Here is a 24,266-nt window from a genome sequence, read left to right as displayed (position 1 = left end):
AAATCTCATATGTGACGTTATTGAAAGACTGGGAAATTTCGCCCTACCACCTGCACATAATGGAAAAAATACTCGGGGCTGGACAATTTGGAATCGTTAAACAAGCTTCATATACCGCTCCAGGACATGATAATCCTGAACTTGTTGCTGTCAAAATGTTGAAAGGTAAATAATCGTAAATCAATTCATATTGCATTTTATAATATAACATTTATAATACGCGTGTCCTGATTGGTCGAGAAGTGTGTTTCTATAATATATATACTAGAAATACATGCATGCAGCAACTCCTCGCTATTTCAAACCAAGTACACAATTTCCTGAGTTAACCTGACCTAAACTTATATTATGATATGACACAAAACTCAAATCAGTTTTATTATATTTTACCGAGTATATTATAGCTAATGTTTCCATCATTCAATACAAAAATAATCATAAAGCTAGTGTAAACATTGCCTGTTTAATTTTGCTGCATTATGCCTTGCCAGCAATTAAGTAACGGTTTAAAATCGAAGTTTCAAACGATTAAAACAGTACAAAATCTTCACAGACAAAGAAAATTTTATTCGGCAATTGCAGTCGACGCCGGTGGCTAAAATTTTCATACTTTATAAATATAGTGTGTATTTTTGATACTAAAATTTAAATTACACTTTCAAAAACACTTTTTGAAGTTAAAGCAAAGGTGTAATAGCCTTTTACAGGTTTATGTGTTTGCATAAAAAGCTGAAAATTTAACAAATAAACGGCATACAAAGCTGAAAAGTATACAAATACTGCTCATTCCTACTGCGAAACAAATACGAAATAAACAAAGTAAACACGTACCCTTTGTCTTTAAAAACATTTATAAGCTTGCAGATTATGAATTATTCCTCTTCCACGGCTTTGTCTTGACTGTATCCACGTTCATCTTTGCTATGTGTCATGCTTCATATATCTTGCTTCCTCTCCTTTTAATTTCTTTTTACAAAGTTTATGAAACGCTTATACAAAAATATGTTTACGAAATGACAGTTAAATTGCTGACATTCTCATTGAAATACAAACTTTCTGTCTTAGCAAATCAGAACGTTCGTTGATTACTCGCGCACGCGCATAACTCACAAAACCACCCAACGTCGACCATCCATGACATAGAATTTGGACAACTTTGGATTCGCCTATGTTCTACCGGGTTCCGGGTGTAATTCCTAATCTCCAAGCGGAATTAGTACCCTCGCGACGCTCTGCGCCCGCTAGGGGATAACTGTGTAGAAAAGCGAGACTTTTCCCGCCGAAATTGACAAGCGAAGTAATGTAATGAGAATTTGTACTTGAATCCTATTATAATATTTGTGCAAAATCTTTTTATTGAGTTATATTATAAATGAAATAGATAAAAAAATTCTTATGTTTCTATTCAGTCATAGAAACACGTTCGAGAGTTTGGGAGAACTCGAATTAATAACGTCCTCCCAAACCCTATTCTACTTAAAAATTAGTTTTTGAAGGCGAGGTAATTACTGAACAAGAGGCGACTAAATGTTTTAGTATAAATTTCGAGGTGATTGCAAATAATAATCAACATAATTTCATAAAAAGTCCGTAATTACCCCAAATCTCTTGAAAAACAACAACAAAAAGCTATATAGTCACCGACCAATGACTATCACTTCAGATACAGTGAATCTTGACCAATCAGAATGCTGAAAAATCAATAGTCACCTCGCAATTTATACTAAAACTGTTTAGAAACACGGAAAATGTTTTCTATTTCTTATAGATATTATATTACGTGCAACTTTTAAAATTGTTGATGTTGTTTCAGATACTGCGAAGAAATCTGATATATCTGATCTTTTGGCTGAGTTGGAGATCTTAAAAAAGATTAACAAAGAACCTCATCCAAATGTAATACGATTTATAGGCGGTTGTTCAGTGGAAGGTATGACAAGAATGGAAAACCATTATTATTATATTTGTTGATAAATATCTCTTCTTTAGTAGGTAGGGTTGTTCGGCACTTTGTAATTACGTATTTTTAATTGATGTCGCGAATATCAAATATTTTACTTGAGGAAAAATAATGGTGGTGACAGAGTTCTGCTCTGCTGGAAATCTTCAGAAATTTCTGAGGAAGAGTAAACTTATTACTAACCTTGGCTCACAAATAACTTCCACCTTGAACGATCGTCAACTCTTGAAAATTGCCGTTGATGTGGCAAGTGGAATGGCACATCTTTCGAATCAAAAGGTATTATGACAGTTGTGCCTACTGCATTATAGTGCACTATAGCTCTCAATCTTTTCAACGTTGAATTCGAATTTCGAATCATAAATCAAACCGTTTGTTTACACATGGACTTTTCTTCCACTTTAAAGTTTATTTTGTTTGCGTTTGGCGGTTTAATAAAGTCCACCAAGATCATAAAATCCATAGTTGTGTATTTCAGCATGCATGTATTATGCAACCTAGTATGATATATCATCGATATCGAGTGCGGGATTCGTTAGTGTGTTAGTAGAAAAACTCGTCAGGATTTTGAGAAAAAATTGGAATTTGCTCATCAAATCAAAACCCTAGTTACCAATTTCATCAGTGGTCGACGTCCGAAAGCTAATGAACGTTTATATTTTTCATTTGGATGGTTTTGAAAATATACGAAAACATCACTCGTACTTGAACAGGTAAATAGGTAGATTTTGTATTTTAAAAAATGCAAGTATTTTGTATTAAAGTTTAACTTGTGGTTTTATTAAGAAACGTACGACACCTTTTTGAATTTATTTCTCAATTTCGTTAAAATCATTAAGATTGGGAAAGCATTTATTTTTAAAGTTGAATGTGTTTAAAAAGGAATTGATATTTCGCTAAAAATTGCAATATAAAATTTAACACTATTCATAGCACAATTAATGATTTATGATTATAGTTGGATGTGATAGCTCGAGAGTCGACTTTACAATTGTACTTGATATAGGATTTTTCGTTTCGGCCATCTCAGTTAACCCCAGCATAAGGCCCAGCATCTCAAAACGATAATGTTGTGACGTAATTATCGAAAGGGTCTATTCCATAAGATTGGAAATTTATCCTTCTATACAATTTCAAACAGGTATCATGCATGCAGCCACTGTATCTTCTGCATGCACGTGAACTACCTGTTCCCGTTATGTAAGTTATTCATGCCATTATATAATAATTATGGCATTCATGCATGCATGGTGTTAACCTCCTTGCAATATTTTAGTTTGTCCATCGTGATTTGGCAGCCAGAAATATCCTTCTTGCCGGTGAACTAGAAAACGTTGCAAAAATTTCTGATTTCGGTTTGGCGAGAGATATTGGAAGTGCTGAGGAATACATAAGAAGCAATCAGGTATATGAACTATAAGTAAGGGCAATTTTACTGGAAAATAATGTTTTAATTTACATGATTAGTGATTTGATTTGCTGATTATCTGAGGCATTATTTATTAGCTAGACTTGGAAATATTGATTTATTCTTAAATTATTTTCCAATATAACGTATATGAAACTTTCATTGAAAATATTGAACAAACAAAAGAGTCAGGAAAAAAATGAAAGAAAAATTAGAAAAAATTGCTAATGTTTAAATTTTATTCCGAGCAGACGCAATATCCATTTTGAAGAAGGGTCGGTGTATTTGTGAATGCATATGCATGTTAAACCACGTCACGAGTTTTTTCCGCTGATTTTATTGACATGCAATTACACAAAAAAAGTTGATATAAAAAATCTGTCGAGTAGCCAGCCTGACAATTTGTCCCACTATGCTAATATTTTGGTGTTCATTAACTGCGAAAACAATGAATTTCTAAAGATATTGTTACTGCCTTGCTAGCGCCAGGCTCTGCGCGTTTTAAGATTGGTTTTCTTAGTTGTTGCGTCCGATTTGTATCGCTAAACGAGAACGCTGATTGTTGTGATTTGGACCTGAAATAGGCAGAAAATCGGTAGGAATTTGCATGTCTTTAACTTCATTAACGTAACCCTTTATAAGATATTTGTATATTCTATGTTTACATAGTTGACATCACTTATGAATACAAGCTAGAACAAAGGGAATTGCGTGCGTCTGTTGTTGTTTGTGTTCGTCGAGATTAAGTGCTAGTAACAACGAAACTCCAAATTAGGGCTCCAAATTCACATTCAGAAGCGGAACAAAATTAATTTTGCGGGAGTAACAGATATGAATAATTATAATAACTCGAAATTTGCATAACGGGACAAAATAGTCAGGCTGGCTACGCTACTGTAAAAAATACAACTTTGTTTTGCTTTGGAAAAAGTACAACTTTTTATTATATTCAAGCACATAGTAAGGACTACTTGTTTAATTATTTTTATTAGAATCTTCTTCCTGTTAAATGGATGGCCTTGGAGAGCCTAATTCATGGTACATTTACAACAGCCAGCGATGTGTAAGTTTTTGCCCTAGTGGTTATAGGTTTACTCCTTGGGTTGAGGACTGGCCATAATACGTTTGTTCCTTGGGCAGGTGGAGACAAAACATAGTACGTTTGTTTGCTCCTTAGGCAGGTTATATAGAGACTGGTCATAATATGTTTGTTCCTTCCGCAACGGTCCGGCCCATTGTACATTGTTGTTTCGGCAGGTTGTTGTCTTATTTGAAACTGGATTTGCTCGTTCCCCTTTTTTCACGAATTGCAGTATTGCAGAGCATTTATGATGACTATTCAAATAATAAAAAAATCGTAACGTAAAATCATATTTCCAGACCCCGAGAATGTCATACATCTGACAGACATCATTCTGAATTTATAGATGGAGTTTTGGCGTCCTTCTTTATGAAATCGTGACTTTGGGTATGTGTTATCGTATGGACGAAGTTAATAAGTAGCGTTTTACTTAATTTGCATATTTTCGTTGATTAATACAGAACGTTCTCATTAATCAGTAATGACTAAATTTCAATTTTACACTGAATGAGTGCGAGTGAGCTTTTTGAATACAGGGGTTTATAGCGCCTTTGAACATTTCATTTTAATTTGCAAATTTTTTATTTCTCTTTTTTTATCAGTCGTAATGGTCGTTACCATGCAAGGAATAAAAGCTATAATTTTTATTGCCATGAAATAGAACCGTGAAATCAATGACAAAGAAAACAGTTGTGTCTACAAATTTTCTCCATTTCTCATTTTTTTCAGGTGAAGAGCCATACAAGGCGATATCACCGTATAACATTATCAATCATGTCGGATCCGGATGCCGAATGCCAAAACCACTTCACTGCTCAAGTGAAATGTAAGTCGGATACTCTGCTTGCTTTTGTTTATGCCTTTCCAGGACCTAGCTGTTTTTTAAGAAACCCAAATGGAGGTAATACTGGGTGCCTTAAAAACGTATATTGCGCATACATTCCTTCCTTCATTCAGTTTAATAATGTTGCGAGGTTTGAATTTATGCGATGCACGATGTTATCTACCTGATGAAAATGCAAAAACGTGTTACTTCCCTATTGATTTTTTGGCCATTTATACGATAAAGGCAAAATAATAATATTTTCATAAAGACTCCACAGAAAATTGAGAAGCGTATTGTTCCCTGGCTGAACCTGACGCAATCTAGATCGTGAGCTTAACCACTTTAAAAGCTCCAAGAACTTTTTTTACGGATCTCAATGTTAAATAATTTAAAATAAAAATATTTTTCAATAAATTTTTTAAATGTATTATGTATTAACTTCTTATTAACCGAGCGCGAGGTCTTTACCGACATGGCTATTAGCCAATCAGAGGCTGTGAATTCTTTAAAATAAATAATGAAACCTCTTAATGCACCGGTTTCTTTACTCAGATACGAGATAATGTCAAACTGTTGGAAGGTGAATGCGAAGAATCGACCAACCTTCTTTGAAATTCGCCGAAGTCTTCATGATTTGATGAGTAATGATGAGGTAAAGGATATCATATGCTACGGTCATGCATGTTTGCGGTTTTTATAAGCTAAACCTCGAAGATTCTGTCTTTTTTTCCGCACTACTTTAATTTTTCAATTGCCGTTTGAAAGCAAATATTACGGTTCAATTATAGGCAGCTCAAATATGCGTGATAATTTGAACGCGAAAATCTTTCGGTAATTTGTCAACATGGTGTAACTAAACAAATAGCTGAACTCTTAGTCCAAATAATTTGAAAAACATAAAATTTAAATCTGTCATGGATCAACATGCGATTAAATCGTTATATTACTAATAAGATTGAAGGTGACGTTTTGTTGTCCACCCTAACTGCATAATGGCATCCTGTTATAAAATTTCCTAGTTAATATGTTTTTCACTTTTTCCTCTTTTGCGTTTTGAGTAAAGATTTTTTTTCGTAGAAATCTTACATCCATGTGAAGCAACTAAAAGAAGGAAAGCTTTCTTTAACGATCAACCCAACTGAGGTTGAGCTCATTGATGAGAAAAATGATGACGTAATCGTTTGAAAAGACAGTTTATATGAAATATGGCTGGTAATATTATGTGAATAATGTAGTAGTTCTCATATGAGTGATGTCATTTTTTTCCGGCGTTTTAAAATTGATGGAGTTAGACCTCAAAATGAAAATCACGTTATGTATTATTTTCCGACGACATTCATTCTTATAGCAATAATAGGATTTAGCATTTAGCAATTAAACAGCGCGTAAATAACTAGATCAGTAGGTGTGATTTATTTATCTATAATCTGTCTATGGCTTCAAAACCTGTTCGCAGGCTATGAAAATATTGTCGGAAGTAACCGTCATGATTGTACTTGAATACAATTAATGATTTTGTCAAAATAAACCAAAAGGCGGAATATTTTTTGCATATAAACTACACAGCCTTGGAGAACTAAGAAGGTTCGAACGGTAAACGAAAATTCTGTTAAAAAGTAAGAAATAATGCTGTTAGAACGGTTCAAGAAACCATCGTGTTTACATTGAAAAAACGTGAATCGATCAATTCGTCCCAAATAAATTACCCGTTTGCGACAAGTGAGTTGTGACGAATTAGGAAAGATGAAAATCCGGTTGTAGATCAACTGCCTTCTTGATTATGTCAATCATGCCGCTAAATTGCGTGATTGTGTTATGTAAATTATAGCAGTCGTATGGGAACAACAAGCTTGTGACATGAAATGAAAGCAAAATACTTTTTTAATAATATTACACTGGAAACAGCATTTGAAACCACCGAACTATTTTAACTCAAATTACTCAGCAAGGATCAAGTCCTGGACATTGGCCGAAAGACAAACCAAAATGTACGTACAACTGAAATATTACTTTTGTTCAGTTTAATATAGCACTCGCCCGGTTTTCACAATACGTTGTTCATAAATTATCATGACTGATTATATTAAGTAATTTAGCTTGTAAGTACACCACGTAAGTATTTAAGACTGCAAAGCTTTCGGTCCGTTAACCAGGGCCTTCATCAGTGCAATTACCTGAATACACATTTACACGTAACTTAAATATCACGGTAGTCGTGATTTTTTAGCTCACGCCATTAATTAAACGGTTTCGCTTACCATATAATTATGAAAGAGAAATAGTTCTCGCGTGTCCTAGACAGGTATTTAGCTAGCAGACATTGAAAAGAGCACGCCACGTACTATTGAGCGGCTTACCCTCTTGGGCGATAGGAATATCTATTCTCTTTTTACCATATATTGGACCAGTTTCGTATAAAATCGTTAGGATTTTAAGAGAAGTTGGAATACAAGTCTACCATTGAAGCAATAATTCGCGCTCTTTACACGCACAAAGATGGCGTCGACGACTTCAAAAACCTGGTGAGTGGTGTGTATCGCATTCCATGTGAATGTGGTTTGGTTCACATTGGAGAGACCGGTAGAAATCTCTGAATACGTCTAAAAGAGCATAAAATAAACTGCAAAAAGGTAAACTGGATAGGTCTGCTGTAGCTCACCATGCGTGGACTTATATGATCATCCCATTAAATGGAAAGATGCTAGAATTTTAGCGAATGATAAGTACTTTACCGTCTCTCGTAAAATGAGAGAATCTTTTGAAATCTATAAACATCAAACTATCGCCCAAGAGGGTAAGCCGCTCAATAGTACGTAGCGTGCTCTTTTCAATGTCTGATTGCTAAACACTTGTCTAGGACACGCGCAGTAATTAGAACTATTTCTTTTTATAATTATTTGGTGAGTGAAACCATTTAAATAATGGCGCAAGCTAACAAATCATGACTAACGTGATATTTAAGTGAGGTGTAAATGTGTATTCAAGCAATTGCACTGATGAAGGCCCGGGTTAAGGGACCGAAAGCATTGCAGCATTATAAATACTTACGTGGTATACCTATATATACAAACTAAATTACTTATCAACTGCCACGATGAAAATATACAAGAATATTATTGATGATTATATTATCTGATATCTCCACTCTTGGTATTCTTAGCCTTTTTCATGAAAGGCGTACGTCTCTGAGATCGGGATTCTTTTTAGTTAAACATAACGTGGCAAATAAGGTTGACTATAATGTGTGTTTATCCGTCTTTAACAAGTAGCTTATTCACGAGAATTATTCATGTTATTAATTCGAACATTCGAATTCATTTTTGTCTCATAGCTTTTTGCCATTAAAGGCATTTGATACGATATTCACAATAGACAGTCAGCGTGAACAAGCGTGTTTACATGGTGCCTGAATTTCATCGAATAAGGTCGAATTTTAAAAGCAATAGTGTGTGCCGAATGCAATTCATGTAATGAATTCTAACAGAGATTTTAGCTACTAACAATAGATTCGCGACATGAAAAGTTCGATATCTGAAGCGGATCTAAAAAAAGCCTGATTGACAGGAACGAGTGAAATAAGCACAAGTCTACAAAAATATCAAAACGAAGAAATGCAATGAAGCGTGCGACATAAGCATCGACATAAGCACAAGTATTAGAATAAGACTCGAAGCATAACAAAGCTGAAGGACAGTCGAAACGAAAATTCCTTTTACCTTTAGATTTTTAAGTTGTCTTTTTATGCCTAGAGGAAAAGTGTCAAAATTCATCTTTCTTGCTTTCCTATTCGACAGGAGGCCCACACGTGGAGGGCTTCAAATCTTCATGATTACGCAGGATCAACACGAGCGGGCATCAAATGGACCTTTCCGCACGCGGCGCGTTGGTTTTGCGTGGAAAGATTTGATTGGCTAATTTACAGCGCGGGAAAAAGCGTTCGGACAAGCTAAACATTGAAAACAATATATTTTACAAGCCAAGCAATGAATATCACGACTATAACAGATGAAACCTTGGACAATATGAATGTGTATAACCTGAGAACCTTCTTCTTAGACAGAGGAATAACAGCAGCGAACTACCAAAAGGCAGATTTGGTTGTGTTTGCAAAAGCAGCCTTAAAAATGAAGCTTTCAACAATGTTGATTTCCACAAAGCTAAGCTTGACCTGGTTTTTGGTTGAATCTGTTTTTTCTGAATACTCCCTTTGCCCTGGTGGTCAAGAAGGCGCCTGCAAACATATAGCTGCTTGTTTGTAATCTCTTCACGACCGTCTGTCTCCCTCCTCAGGTCCTACGGACAGGCTTTGGCATTAATTTACACGACGTTTTGCGACAACTAATCAAATACTTTCAAATCTTCCACGGAAAACCCACGCGCCGCGTGCAGACATTGCCTTAAAGACAATTATGAAATTTGATGCCCGTTTCTATGCTTTCCTTAGTAACGCGATCCTGGAAATCAAAACAAATATACAAAGCAAAAATAGCCCTCGGCGTCAGTAAATAAGTGTTTAATAAGCATAATCGTTGCATTTTAATGTATAATGTGGGTGCATAGACAATACAACCATTTAATGTATTTAGCGTAACTTAAAACATCGTTTTGTTTTTAACACCACGTGTCCTCTTTATCACATTCCCCCGCGAGTGTCTCTGCAGCTCTACAGGGTGTCCCAAAAAAAACGAAAACTATTGAAATCACTCATTGTTAAAATTTTAAATCCGTGTGCACGAATTTTAGCCCATGGGGATTTAATGCAACTCAGTAAAATGCTAAATGCTTTGTGTTGCTACAGAACCCTTTACAGAACTATCGAAGATCATGGTGATTGAGATGCACATTTAAAATTAATATTGTTAATAAATATCATTTTCGCGTACGAGCAAATTTTACTGCATCATATGCATGCATAAAAATGCTTATGGCAAACATTTACACACTTGTGGGTCCCAACAGAGTGCTTAGGCATTCAAACTCTAACAATTACATTGTTATGGGTGATTTCAATAGTTTTCGTTTTTTTGGGACACCCTGTATATCTAAAGCCTGTTTAGCATTCACCCTAATTGTCATGAATAAGTGATTTTCACCGAACAGAAATCGTTAGGACGTAGCTAATTGTCGTTCTTTCTGTATCTCATGAAAAATCGACACTTGCATGGGGCTGTTTTGTACAAGGTATAAAGTTTAAAACCTAATTTCTTGTATAAATAATTTTATGCCAGGAAACATCAACAGAAGCATTCATCAACAGAAGCATGCATTCATCCATAGAATCCTATCTTATGCATCTATTCAATTGTTGATTTCATAAGACCCATTAACATTATTTTAAATTCTACCTATACTTGTACGTATGTAGTACAAAAAATGCTACAGTGGCAGCCCTTTAAAGCCGATTATCCATTACGTTCGCTTCGCCTTAGCGCTTCACCGAATCGATCCATACACATGACTCAGAGAGGCAATTAAGTAGTTCGACTGTTATGTATTTTTAGGTTATCACATGATAGGTGAGGTGATAGTTTTATCACCCGATGATCATATCACAAATTGTCACAAGTGAGCCGATGGAGCGAACGACCGCGCGCCGCCATCTTGAATTTCTGCAGCGGGACAGAAAGTGATATCAGTGACAAAAAATCACACAGCATCCCTATCTGCCCCATCTAAACAAAATCCATAATACGTAGAAAATAACCACGTTTTCATCTCTCTTCAGTCGAGGGAATGTGCATTGTTCTAAACCAAGTCTATCCATTTCTGTTGTCTCCTTACTGCCTCTGGGCGCAAATCTCCATTATACATTTGATTTTATGCATCTGGTGCATGTGTTGGAACAACGGTATACGACACATCTAGCTTGCATTTTGCAACGCAAAGTATAAAAATTTTGATGCATACGACATATATTTATTGTAATGTGACACTAGTTGATTTTCTTGCCTGCCCGGTAGGCAAAACCCTAATTAGTTTTCAGACTCTTTTTTCCCGGCCAAATATTAAAAAAACCTAATTTTGGAATGTTTGATCAAAAATATCTTTAGAAGTATTTATTCGCCCGGAGAATAATATATATCATTCGAATCACCTGATTTTTGCGAATTTTTGGTGAAAAAATGGTAATCATGTCATATGCACTTTACGATAGTACATTTGACTGCTCTGGAGTCCATAGATTCCAAATTTTTCTTGCAGAATTAATTTATGTGCTTCTGAAACTGAAAAATCGCGCTGCGTTGCCAAATCAAGTCCGGTCTGTGATCAATCAATCAATCAATCAATCAATCAATTAAACTTTACTTAACCACACCTACCCTCATCATCTGTCGATGGTTTTCGTGAGGGGCGTCACACAATTACAATAGATTAAAAATACATATGTACAAGTATTAAAAATAGTATTATAATATAAACGAATAAACATGCAATGTAAGCATTAAAGAAGATAAAAACTAGGAATAATCGATGTCTGACTCAGTAGTTACACTATCTTATCATATTTTTAAACATACCTAAAGATTTTGTTTCCTTTGCTTGCTTTGGTAGACTATTCCATAGACTATGCCCCACTGTAACCTAAACTCTCTTTTAAATTTTCAGTTTTTGGTTTAGGATGTGAGAGATTTATGTCGCCATTTCTAAGATTATAATTGCTCATATTTGTCTCCCTGGTAATAAATTTATGTTTTAGGTTAGAGGATAAGTGGATGTTTAATATTCTAAACATCAAAACAGATTTATTCATTTTATGTCTATCATTCAGACTCTTCCACGACATAGCATGGAGCAAATCTGTTGATCCTAATATCGTAGTTGGCCCCTGTCATAATTCTTGCCTCCCTGTTTTGTAGTTTTTGTAATTTTTCGATGAGTAAGCTTACACAATTATCCCATAAAGGAGAGCAATAATCAAAATATGAGAGCACGACAGAATGATACCAATTCTGTAAAATTTCGTACGGAACAAATTGTTTTACTCTTTTAATAATTCCTGCATGTTGCATCTATATGCTTATCCCAGCTCATTTTTTCGTCTAGTTCTACTCCCAAACAACGAAAAGAGGAGTAGCAAGTAACAGGTTTATCATTAATCATTACTTGATCATTCCCAACTTTGTGTTTCAAATTATAAGAAGATCCAATAAACATTGCTTTTGTCTGTTTTTTATGAAGCTGTAATTTGTTTTGGGAGAGCGATTTGACTATATTTTCTTGATTCTGATTAATTTTTTTTATTAGTTCTGAGAAACTTGAAAAAGACGCATATATTTACGTAGCATCGGCATACATGCTAGGAGTTGTGTTTTTCAAACATTCTGGCAAATAATTTATATATAATAAGAACAAGAGGGGTACCAAAATATATCCCTGTGGGACTCTGCATATAGTTTCTTTGGCTGAAGATGTATAGCCATCAACCACGCAGACTTGACTGCGTTTCGAGAAGTAAGATTGGAACCACTGCAGCTCCAAATTTTGAACGCCAAATTGCTCGTGCAACTTATTTAGCAAGATTTTATGAGTCAAAGGCTTTCTTAATATCAACTGAAATTAATCCAGTTATTTCTCCATTGTCTATATTTTCAATCCACTTATCACTCATTTGTAATAATAAGGACAATGTGGAATGTTTGGGTCGGAAGCCCGATTGAAAACGTGAGAGCAATGAGTGATCTATCAGTATCAGGTATTGATAAAGTTGACCAAATACTTCTTTCTCAAATAATTTACTTATTATGGGAAGAATGGATATTGGGTGGTAGTTCTCACATTTTGTTCTGTTGACCTTTAAGGCCTCCACTTACACGTGCTCGTACGCGAAATCGCACGTACAGCTTGCGCGTTGACGGCCGCCTTGAAGGTAGACAACAGTTCCAACGTCATACGTACGTACAAAAAATGAGATCGGCCGCACTGAATATGTGCGAGTGGAGGAAAATTTGCAAAACTGTTAATGTCATGAGGTCAGCATGCATATTAACGTGGTTAATGTAAAGAATAATAATTTTCTATTTGCATGAATGATGAAAACCGACTAAAGAATGGCGGCAACGTTATACGTGCATTGAACTAGCTTTTTATAGCTTTTGTATAACTTGCTGTAGTTTTATGGTTGACAAAGCTGAGCGCGTCGTCGGGCTGACCGCAAAGTAAATCGCACTCTCTTTTGTCTCTTTATAATTTAGACAGTACCCAGGGTGTTTTCACCCAGAGTCTTGTTGTCAATTGACGCATTTGATACAAAGCTGTTTTTCTTCTCTCATTTCATTGACGGTTTTATTTCAGTCATAATAGGCACACTTATTTCATGTTTTTGCTATTTTCTTAGGAACCGTATACAGTATTCTAATATTTGGTTTATGTTTCTGGTTGTCACTTTGATTTCGCGGACTGTTAATGGAATCTGTAAGATACAACCAGGTATGTTTAATGATACAACACTGTTTTCAAAATCAACAAATGAACGATTGTGGTGTCATCATATTGTTACGTGCATTCTACACGGCACGGTTGTCTATATATACCACGATTCAGCAAATTTTCTCCTTGTACAGAGGGCTCAGTTTTTTAGGTCTTCGCATCAAAAAATTAAAAGCTTTTCGATTACCCACTGCTCTCTATTTTATGTAAGATTTCCTCTGACAATACGAGCCTGCAAAAGTGGGAGAAATTTAGCTAATTTGGATCAGCATGCAACACTTCCTCTCTTTACGGGACGGGGAACCATTTTCTGTGATGACGAATTGCACCCTTTCCATCCAAGTTAATTGGCTACGAAACCTTTCCCTAGCTATAGTCGTGCATGTTTTGTGAGTCCCTGTCCTTGTCGATCTTAGGGGATCGAGTCCATTGATGTATTGAACTATAACAACAGTCAGATCTTTCTGTGTGGAACTGAAATCATTAGTAACCCTAATATATACGGTACTTATAATTACATTACGCGACGAACTTACAAAGATGAACTAGAATACGAACTATCTTTCGCTTGCCCAAGTTCCTCTAAACTTCTTTTATTTTCCATTGCAGAATGCGGACGAGCAACACCAAAGAATGTTAAGTTTTCTGGTCCTATAACTGGGCCGAGATATTATTCACATCCAGGACCACTAACTTTGACCTGCAATGCATCTGGCGATATACAAGAGATGTACTGGAAACGAACTGATAATGATGGTAAAGTGCGACAATTGAGTTACACAACATTTGGGAAAGTTTCGTCCTTTTGGATAGCAACATTAGACAACTATTTATCCACAAACAAACCTAAGTTTAGTTTCATCTGTGTAGCTTTGGATATTTGCTGTAATAAGCAGATAACAAAACGACCCAAAACAATAGAAATAAGGAAATCTACAAATACTCCAAGTAAGTTCTCCCACCATATTTTAATAGTTTTGGTCTTTTACTTTTACATCATTTTTCTTTGCGAGCGAAAATCATAGAGGGTTTTAAAAACTCGCGGATTTTGTGTGCCTCAAAAATACGCCCGTTGGTTAAAGACCTATATAATCAAAATCCTGTTAAATCTGACTTATTACACCGAAATCAGAAAACAAAATCGCCCGTGTGAACTGGTGCACACTTTTAAATGCAACAATCTTTGATAAATGCAATAATTTATATTCTTGCCAAACAAATTAAGTGTAATTTGGTACTTCGAGGTACTTGTGCACTCCCTTTTGGATTAATCATTTTGCCGTTTTACTAATTTTGTAGGCAAATGCATTAAAGATGTTTTGATTATTGTTGATACTTCAACTTGGCGAGAATACATAAACTTTATATTCTGTACAGTCTTTCTTAATGTACTTGTCGACAATCTTCAACTGAATGTCTCACCAGAAGGAAGCCATATTGCAATCATGACGTTTAGTAATGAGAGAACTCAAATAATATTAACAATGAAAAGTCGGAATAAAACGGATGTGCAAAGAAGAATCTTCGGGCTCCGCCATCCCTTTTGGATAAATTATTATGAAAAAAGAACAGATGTAGCTTTATTAAAAGCAAACGAGGTAGGTCAAATTGTTTATGGTTTCAAATCTAATAATTTATTCAGTGAATATAATTATAAGATTACATGTATATAATGCGTGTTCTGATTGGTCGAATCACGCGTGTTCTGAATTGGACGGCCTGATCCAAACACGGAAATTTAAAGTTTTAAAAAATTTAAATTCGCGCGCTTTTCTTAACTCTCGCAACACTCCCGCGTGTTTGGATTAGGCCATCCAAGCACGGAAACTATTAAGTAATAGTATACTAGAAATACATGCATGCAGCAACCCCTCGCCTCGGTTGAACGAAATCAGTTAAGCATAGGGATGGTAACATGATTGTTAGAAAATTTATGTGGGTTGGGGGTTTGGGAGGGTACATGGTATAGAGAGAAAAAGAAATTGAGAAAAGTATGGAAATATTTTTCTGCAGGTGGAAACACTGTAGTCATAGCAACTCGCGACGGCTCATATTTTTGTGAAAAAATGGCAAAAATACGACAAGATTCCTACCTTTTTCTGGAAGTTAAGGTCACTCATCTATAGTCAGTGTTATGGTAAATTGTTTTGATTATTAATTACCATGAAATATAACATCAGACATACAACTTCCAAGGTTTTATGTTATGGCTTATGCTTCGACCGGTTTTTGTACGGTTTTTGTCATTATAAAAACGGAGTTTACAAATGAAATTATAATGTCGTTTATCACATAACACATTCACGGATTCATAGTGAAATACATTTGAGAATATTAAAGTTGTGTTTACCACAAAATAATTACTTTTTATAGCTGTGCCGGATGAAATATTATCATTATCAAGTGTAAAATCTTCCGACTTCAGTATACACGGTGAATTCGGTCGAAACTCGAAAATTTGGTCTTGTTATTTGTTAAACCGTGAAAAGTCCTGACCACATTCGAGTTTCCCTCTAATTTAATTAAAAATACATATATTCCACATGTATGAAAACATAAATTTAAAAATTTCATCAAAATTTGGCGAAATGACAATTATTCACTCATGTTTGAAAATTTTTGTCTCTACTAATCAAAAGCTTAGTAGTTCACACTGGCGCATGCGCATAACGTAGAAGACCATCCATGGCGCGAGGTCCATTGCATAATGGCGGACAACTTCGATTTCGCCTTTGCACATCGTGGGTGTAATCATCCGAGCGGAATTAGCACCCTCGCACGGTGCTCCGCACCGGCTCGGGGATTAAAAAAAGTCAATAACACTTTTTTACAGAAAAAGACAAATTCTGCTATTAAATTTGTCGGAAATCTGGCCTCGCATTCCAACACCGAAAAAGTTAAATCTACTCCAAAATATGGTTTTATCTCGATTTTATATTTCCAATACTCTCTCAATCTGTTCACCTCTCTCTATCTCTAACATATATTACAACTTCACTTCCGCTTACTTCTAATAGGTCAGATTGTTCCTAACATTACCATATATAGAACATTAGAACATTAATATTAAAGTCTCTGAACTCTAAAAGTCACTGTAATCACAATTTTTAACAAATTATAGCACTGGAAATATCTCAAATTGTCAGTATTATTTAATATATTAACTATATCTAGCCATCCTAAAATCAAGTATGGTTTTAGTCTTATTTCAACGGCTTGCGACGATAAAAGCATCCAAGATTATCTTTAAGGTTAGCGGCCAAATCAATAACCATCAATTTGTGACCTGCTTTCCTTTACAATATAACAAAAAGCGTGTATAATAGCGTCTATATAGCGGCTCTAAATATACATAGATTCATTATTTTGCAGATATTCAAGAGAAATAATTCACTAAATCATCGAGAAGATAAAGATGATGTCATAATTCTGCTCACTGATGGAACACCAACGCGAAGGGCGGGAAAAGGGGAACAACCGCAGGACACCGCCATAGCTGAAGCAAAGAAACTGAGAGACAAAGGCATAATCATTGTTGGAATTGATGTTGGTAACCGTCAACAAAATGTTAGAACTGTGCCATTCTTGACAAATATATCAACAGCTGGTCAAACGCTTCCATCAACATATCCTGATTTGATTCTGTTGAGCGACAGAATAGTCTACGCTTTCTGTCCCAGACCTCCCCCTGGTGAGACTTCATTCTTTATAAACTTTCCAGTAAAATGCTGACCCGAAGAGCTAGTATAGATCCTATACGATGTCCGAAAACACGATAATTACTGAATTATGAATAAATTGTTGTCTGGTTGTGCCGTTCGGCGGAAACATTTTGTTTTCAAATTTTTCTCTTCTGTCGCCAGTTAACGCTATAACAAAAATTTTAGTACCGAAAGCTAAGAATAAATAATATTTTTATCTTTGGCAATTATTAATTTACTCCTACTCCTAATCATTTGACGAATGATTATAGATATTACCATTTTAAATTTAGGTTTCAAATATTTCACGTATCAAATAATATTGTTTCCCTTATCGATACATCCTAGAGCTACATATTCGTATAATTTGAATTCTGCCTCTCTTCAAAAAATGGCGGATTTCATTCAGTTTTTAAAACATTTGGAGAAATTTGCATGCATGATCATCACAATTTACAGACTTTACTCTTACACCTATTTTTAGGACCAAGTGAACCTAGAAACGTATCCGTCGTGGTACAAGAAAGAAGTTTAACACTTTCATGGCTGAACCCAGAAATTGCTGCTGATAATATTGTCGATCATTATCTAGTATCGTGGGGGACAAATCAGAGTGACTTTTTACTCCAAAAACAGGTTGTGTCAAGTCCTTTTTTATCTGATTTTGGTGAGTTACGCACTATATTATTTAATATAGCTGAAATTGCAACAGAAGTTATGCAAAAAGGTTTTGAAATATTCAAACAAATTTCGTGTAAGCAATAATGTTGAAATCAATCACTTTCACAACAATGTACCTTACACCAACCGAAGCGAAATGGCATAGAAACAGCGCCCGATGATCGTCGCCGTTTTAGATATCAATAAAATGTAACTATATAACAATGCCCTTCTTGCAAAGTGAAAGTTTAGCTATTAATTGCCATTTCATGGGGACTAAATATAAACTTCTCATAACTGAGAAAACTGTTTATGAGCAGTAATTTTCTAGTCATCGATCTCATAAATCTTCTAGTCATCTATTCATTTCCTTCATTTTTCAGAAAAACCTGGATTGTACAATTTTAAAGTGCAAGCTGTTGATAAGAATGGTATTGGTGAAGCCGTCTATCTTTACAACGTAACAATCAAGGGACGGAAGGATGTTCCAACAAAGAGTGCAGAGAATACACGAGTTGTTTCAACGGACAAAAAACAAATAACAAAAGCTGTAAATTCACGATCAGACAATAATGTTCATGCTATTGCAGGGGGCGTAGCAGGATCTGGTGTGTTTATTTGCCTGGTTGCGTTTTCCCTTTTATTTATAGTAAAGAAAATTCAGAATAGACGCAGAGATATTTCGATCAAGGTAAAACCAACAGTTTCCATGTATTATATATATTATATACAGCAATGATATAAAATATAGACATTTACTCAATGGAGCAGCCAGCATCGATAATTGGGGTGGAGCCCATATACATATTTACTTGTTAACAGACTGTAAAGACAATTCATTTGATTTGAAAAGAATTTAATCCTGCGTATCACGAATATATGAATATGGACGGACGCCCAAATTCTCCTTCTGGCTACGCTTTTCTTTTTTGTTTCAAACAGCGTGTGATGAAACAGTGTGCGATGATTGCTATAAAATGTATCACTAATTATTGCATATTTGTATGTAACTCCGCTGCGTGTTTCTTCGGAAGAAAAATGGCAACAGAAGATATTTTCTTGCATGCATGATAGGAAAAAGCATGCAGGCACGGCTACATGCATCATGCATGGCGTCTTTTTGCAGATGCATATGTTCTGTTTGCTTTAAGCTTGTCAACCTTTGAGATATTACGATTGTTACCGACATAAATTTTCGCCTCCGTAATCACGGATGTTCACATCTACTGTAATAGACCTTTCCCCTTTTTGGCGTTCAAGTGCGCAATGCGAGACTCACGGTAGTTGATTCCGCCATATATGTTCAGGAGCGATTTATTTCTAGACTTCGTTAACGATCAACAAAAAACCAAAAGAATCGGAAAGCTTTTCTTACAACGAAAAAATCGCTTCCAAGCAGAGCGATATCGCAGCTCAAAGTTGTTTGATAATCAACTATATATCGTCACGCATTGCAAGCATGATAAGGGGAAAGATCTATTGCATCAAGTATATGCAAAACAGAATGTCTGAAAACTAATGTTTACTCAAGATGTAGATCTTTATGAAAAAAATCAAAATTACATAAAAAAAATATTGCCAATATTATATTGGAGCTACTTCTCATTATACATTTTTTTTCTTTTTTCTTTATATGACAGGAATTTGAATCCTGGATCACAAACCGTCCCAAAACAAAAAATTCCCGAAACGATAAATTGCTTGAGCTAGAACAGTTGAACAAAGAAAGTGGTTAGTAATTGCAGCTCTAGGAAAATTCTTTATTCAAAATAAAGAATCCTATATTCTCCCATTAATTAGTTAAAATTTTGTGTCATTTCACTCAATGTTGAACTGCGAAGTGAAGTGCCACAAAGTCTTAACTGATTCAATTAATGCAATCTGTTTATTGTTTCGAATAGAGGCACTCGCTGCATGCACAGTGGAAAGTTAAATTCAATGCAAATCTGCATGATAATTAGCTAAAATGTTTATGATATGATGATAAAAGTGTGGAAAGGATTTTTCATTCTTGCGCATTTCAAAAAACAAATCATGTAAACACACCCGTCATAACATACATAAAAGAATAGCATTCACTAGACTTTTGGTGTCTATTGTCCATATGTATCTTCTAACAGTGTAAAATTTCCTAATTAGCTGGGACATGAGAAAAAAACGCGAATTTTCCTTTAGAGCTCCAGCCAGAAGAAATCTCATATGTAACCTTATTGAAAGACTGGGAAATTTCGCCAAACCACTTGTACATAATGGAAAAAACACTCGGGGCTGGACAATTTGGAATCGTTAAGCAAGCTTCATATACGGCTCCGGGACACGATAATCCTGAACTTGTTGCTATCAAAATGTTGAAAGGTAAATAATCTTAAATCAATTCATATTGCATTTTATAATATAACATTTATAATACGCGTGTGCTGATTGGTCGAGAAGCGTCTTTCTATATATATACTAGAAATACATGCATGCAGCAACCCCTCGCTATTTCAAACCAAGTACACAATTTCCTGAGTTAACCTGACCTAAACTTATATATTATGAAATGACAAAAAACTCAAATCAGTCTTATTATATTTTACCGAGTATATTATAACTAATGTTTCCATCATTCAATACAAAAATAACTATAAAAGTTAGTGTAAACATTGCCCGTTCAATTTTGCTGCATTATACCATGCCAGCAATTAAGTAACGGCTTAAAATCGAAGTTTCAAACGATTAAAACAGTACAAAATCTTCACAGACAAAGAGAAACTTCAAATGTTATTTTATTCTGTAATTGCAGTCGACGCCGGCAGCTAAAAGTTTTATACTTTATAAATATAGTGTGTATTTTGATACCAAAATTCAAATTACACTTTCAAGAACACTTTTTGAAGTTAAAGCAAAGGTGTAATAGCCTTTGACAGGTTTATGTGTTTGCATAAAAAGCTGAAAATTTATCAAATAAACGGCATACAAAGCTGAAAAGTATACTAATACGGCTCATTCTTACTGCGAAACAAATACGAAATAAACAAAGTAAACACGTACCCTTTGTCTTTGAAAACATTTATAAGCTTGCAGATTATGAATTATTCCTCTTACATGGCTTTGTCTTGACTGTATCCACGTTCATCTTTGCTAACTGTCATGCTTCATATATCTTGTTTCTTCTCCTTTTACTTTCTTTGCACAAAGTTTATGAAACGCTTTTACAAAAATGTTTACGAAATGACAGTTAAATTGCTGACGTTCTCATTGAAATACAAACTTTCTGTCTTAGCCAATCAGAACGTTCGTTGACTACTCGCGCATGCGCATAACTTACAAAACCACCCAACGTCGACCGTCCATGACATAGAATTTGGACCATAGAGATTATAATAACACTAGAGAGGGCATCGAGGAGAAATTGGGGAGCGCGTTAATGGGGGGCAAATTCAAGTCCCGGATGTTCACTCATTCACGATGTCCGAGGCCAAAATATGTCGTTTTAAACGATTTTTTTTATCTCTAAATGTTTTTTTTCCCTAAAATATCATTTCAGGATGTCTAAGGTAGTAAAACCAGTTCCAAAAAGCACTGTTTTTCCTTAAAAAACCGGCAAAGCGATCTAAAAAACGAATATAATTTTTCAAATAAAAATTTTAGTTGTTGCTAACGTGGTTGCTAAGGTGGCATTGATCTAGCCAATCAGCGCTTGGTTTATTATCCGGGACTTGAATTTGCCCCCCATTATCGCGCTCCCTTTTTTGACTGATGTTTCCGATACCAATGCCTCCTCTAGTGTTATTTATAATCTCTATGATTTGGACAACTTTGGATTCGCCTACGTTCTACCGGGTTCCGGGTGTATTTCCTAATCTCCGAGCGGAATTAGTACCCTCGCAGGCGCTCTGCGCCCGCTCGGGGATAACTGTGTAGAAAAACGAGACATTTCCTGCCGAAATTGACAAGCGAAGTAACGTAATGTGAATTTGTAATTGAATCGAATTATAATATCTGTGCAAAATCTTTTTATTGAGTTTTATTATAATTGATATAGATAAAAAAAATCTTATGTTTCTATTCATTCATAGAAACACGCTCGAAAGTTTGGGAGAACTCGAATTAATAATGTCCTCCCAAACCCCCACGCGCGCGTCTCTATTATTTTAACAATTAGTTTTTTGAAGGCGAGGTGATTACTAAGCAAGAGGCGACTAAATGTTTTAGTTTAAATTTCGAGGTGTTTGCAAAAAATAATAATAATTAATCAACATAATTTCATAAAAAATTCTAATTACTTCAAATTTCTTAGTTGAAAAACAACAACAAAAAGCATCAGATACAGTGAATCTTGACCAATGAAAATGCTGGAAAATCAATAGTCATCTCGAAATTTATACCACACTGTATAGAAACACGGAAAATGTTTTCTATTTCTTATAAATATCATATAACGTGTACCTTTTAAAATTGTTGACGTTGTTTCAGACACTGCGAAAGAATCTGATATATCTGATCTTTTGGCCGAGTTGGAGATCTTGAAAAAAATTAACAAAGAACCACATCCAAATGTAATACGATTTATAGGCGGTTGTTTAGTGGAAGGTACGACAAAAATGAAGAACCATTATTATTATATTTGTTCATTAACATCTTTTCTTTAGTAGGTAGGGTTGTTCCGCACTTTGTAATTACGTATTTTTAATTGATGCCGCGAATATCAAATATTTTACTTCAGGAAAACTAATGGTGGTGACAGAGTTCTGCTCTGCTGGAAATCTTCAGAAATTTCTGAGGAAGAGTAAACTTATTACTAACCTTGGCTCGCATATAACTTCCACCTTGAACGATCGTCAACTCTTGAAAATTGCCGTTGATGTGGCAAGTGGAATGGCGCATCTTTCGAATCAAAAGGTACTATGACAGTTGTGCCTACTGCACTAGTGCACTATAGCTCTCAATCTTTTCCACGTTGAATTCAAATTTGCAATCATATATCATACCGTTTGTTTACATATGGAGTATGGACTTTTCTTCCACTTTAAAGTTTATTTTGTTTGCGTTTGGCGGCTTAATAAAGTCCACCAAGATGATAAAATCCATAAAATTAATATAATTGTGTGTTTTAGCATGCATGTATTATGCAGCCTACTATGATATATCATCGATATCGAGTGCGGGATTCGTTATTGTGCTGCTTGCTTGGTATTAAAAAAGAGTGTTAGTAGAAAGATCATCATTGCTCATCAAATCAAAAGCCAAAGTTACCAATTTCACCAGGGTTCGACGTCCGAAAGCTAATGAACGTTTATCCACGAGAGCAAGGGTACTAATCCCCCCCAGAGGTTTCAGTTAATTACGCCCGGGAATATAATGCAGATGCGAAATTAAAGTTGTCCGCCATTATATGTCATGGACGTTGGGCATTTTTGTAAGTTATGCACATACGTGAGTTTAAAACGAGTTAAAACTGGTAACTAGCGAACGTTTGCAAGCGTGCGATTGGCTAAATCAAAAAATTTCGGTCGCGTCAGCATAACTGATAATTTGAATTATAAAACTTTTTGAAAATATTTTTCATTTGGTTGGTTTTGAAAATATCGAAAAATTCACTAGTACTTGAACATGCAGGTAAATAGGTAGATTTTGTATTTTAACGCATGCAAGTATTTTACCAACGTAAGACACCTTTTTGAATTTATTTGTCAATTTCGTTAAAATCATTAAGATTGGGAAAGCATTTATTTTTAAAGGTGATTGTGTTTAAAAAAGAATCTATATTTCGCTGAAAATTGTAGTGCAGTAACACTATTCATAGCACAATTAATGATTATTTTATGATTATAGTTGGATGTGATAGCTCGAGAGTCGACTTTACAATTGTACTTGAAATAGGATTTTTCTTATTTGACTTCGATCATTCAATTCAGCAGAAACGAGTATTGTAGAATTTCAGTCATGTAAATATATGTTTATTGCTTCAGGCGAGGGGATTTTGCATGCATGTATATTTCTAGTAGCTTATAGCAATTTGGCGCGAATTTCCTACTAATCGTATACTCGCAGTTATAGCTATAGGCTAATGCTCTCCATTGAAAATTAATCGTTAAAATCCTCATTCAGTAGCATTTAATCAACAATTTCGATAATTACGTCCAACATTATCGTTTTAAATTTAGAATCACCTTAAGTTACATGGATTTTAAGTTTTATTCAAAACATTGTTTTTGCAC

The 24,266-nt window shown here is 35.0% G+C and overlaps 2 protein-coding genes across 2 annotated transcripts in view; both read left to right on the top strand.

Annotated features, from left to right (window-relative positions):
• LOC114534348 overlaps positions 1-1,890 on the top strand; it is a 40,915-nt gene extending 39,025 nt beyond the window's left edge. Inside the window, exon 9 of the mRNA XM_028555785.1 lies at positions 1,814-1,890. The gene's annotated coding sequence lies outside the window, so the exon portion shown is untranslated. The remainder of the gene's footprint in view (positions 1-1,813) is intronic.
• The window catches only part of LOC114534347 (tyrosine-protein kinase receptor Tie-1-like), a 106,956-nt gene that overhangs the window by 78,939 nt on the left and 3,751 nt on the right, over positions 1-24,266 (top strand). The window contains exons 3-12 of the mRNA XM_028555783.1: positions 14,312-14,458; positions 14,573-14,650; positions 15,002-15,300; positions 17,075-17,393; positions 17,888-18,070; positions 18,447-18,754; positions 19,704-19,794; positions 20,239-20,418; positions 22,522-22,638; positions 22,772-22,947. Of these exons, the coding sequence (XP_028411584.1) occupies positions 14,312-14,458; positions 14,573-14,650; positions 15,002-15,300; positions 17,075-17,393; positions 17,888-18,070; positions 18,447-18,754; positions 19,704-19,794; positions 20,239-20,418; positions 22,522-22,638; positions 22,772-22,947 (1,898 nt within the window). The remainder of the gene's footprint in view (positions 1-14,311; positions 14,459-14,572; positions 14,651-15,001; positions 15,301-17,074; positions 17,394-17,887; positions 18,071-18,446; positions 18,755-19,703; positions 19,795-20,238; positions 20,419-22,521; positions 22,639-22,771; positions 22,948-24,266) is intronic.

This window comes from Dendronephthya gigantea, unplaced genomic scaffold (genome assembly GCF_004324835.1).
Source record: "Dendronephthya gigantea isolate DGI-Jeju-01 unplaced genomic scaffold, DenGig_1.0 000099F, whole genome shotgun sequence".
Taxonomy (NCBI): Eukaryota; Metazoa; Cnidaria; class Anthozoa; order Malacalcyonacea; family Nephtheidae; genus Dendronephthya; species Dendronephthya gigantea.
Note: the sequence above shows the minus strand (reverse complement) of the source record. Positions and strands in the feature narration are given on the sequence as shown.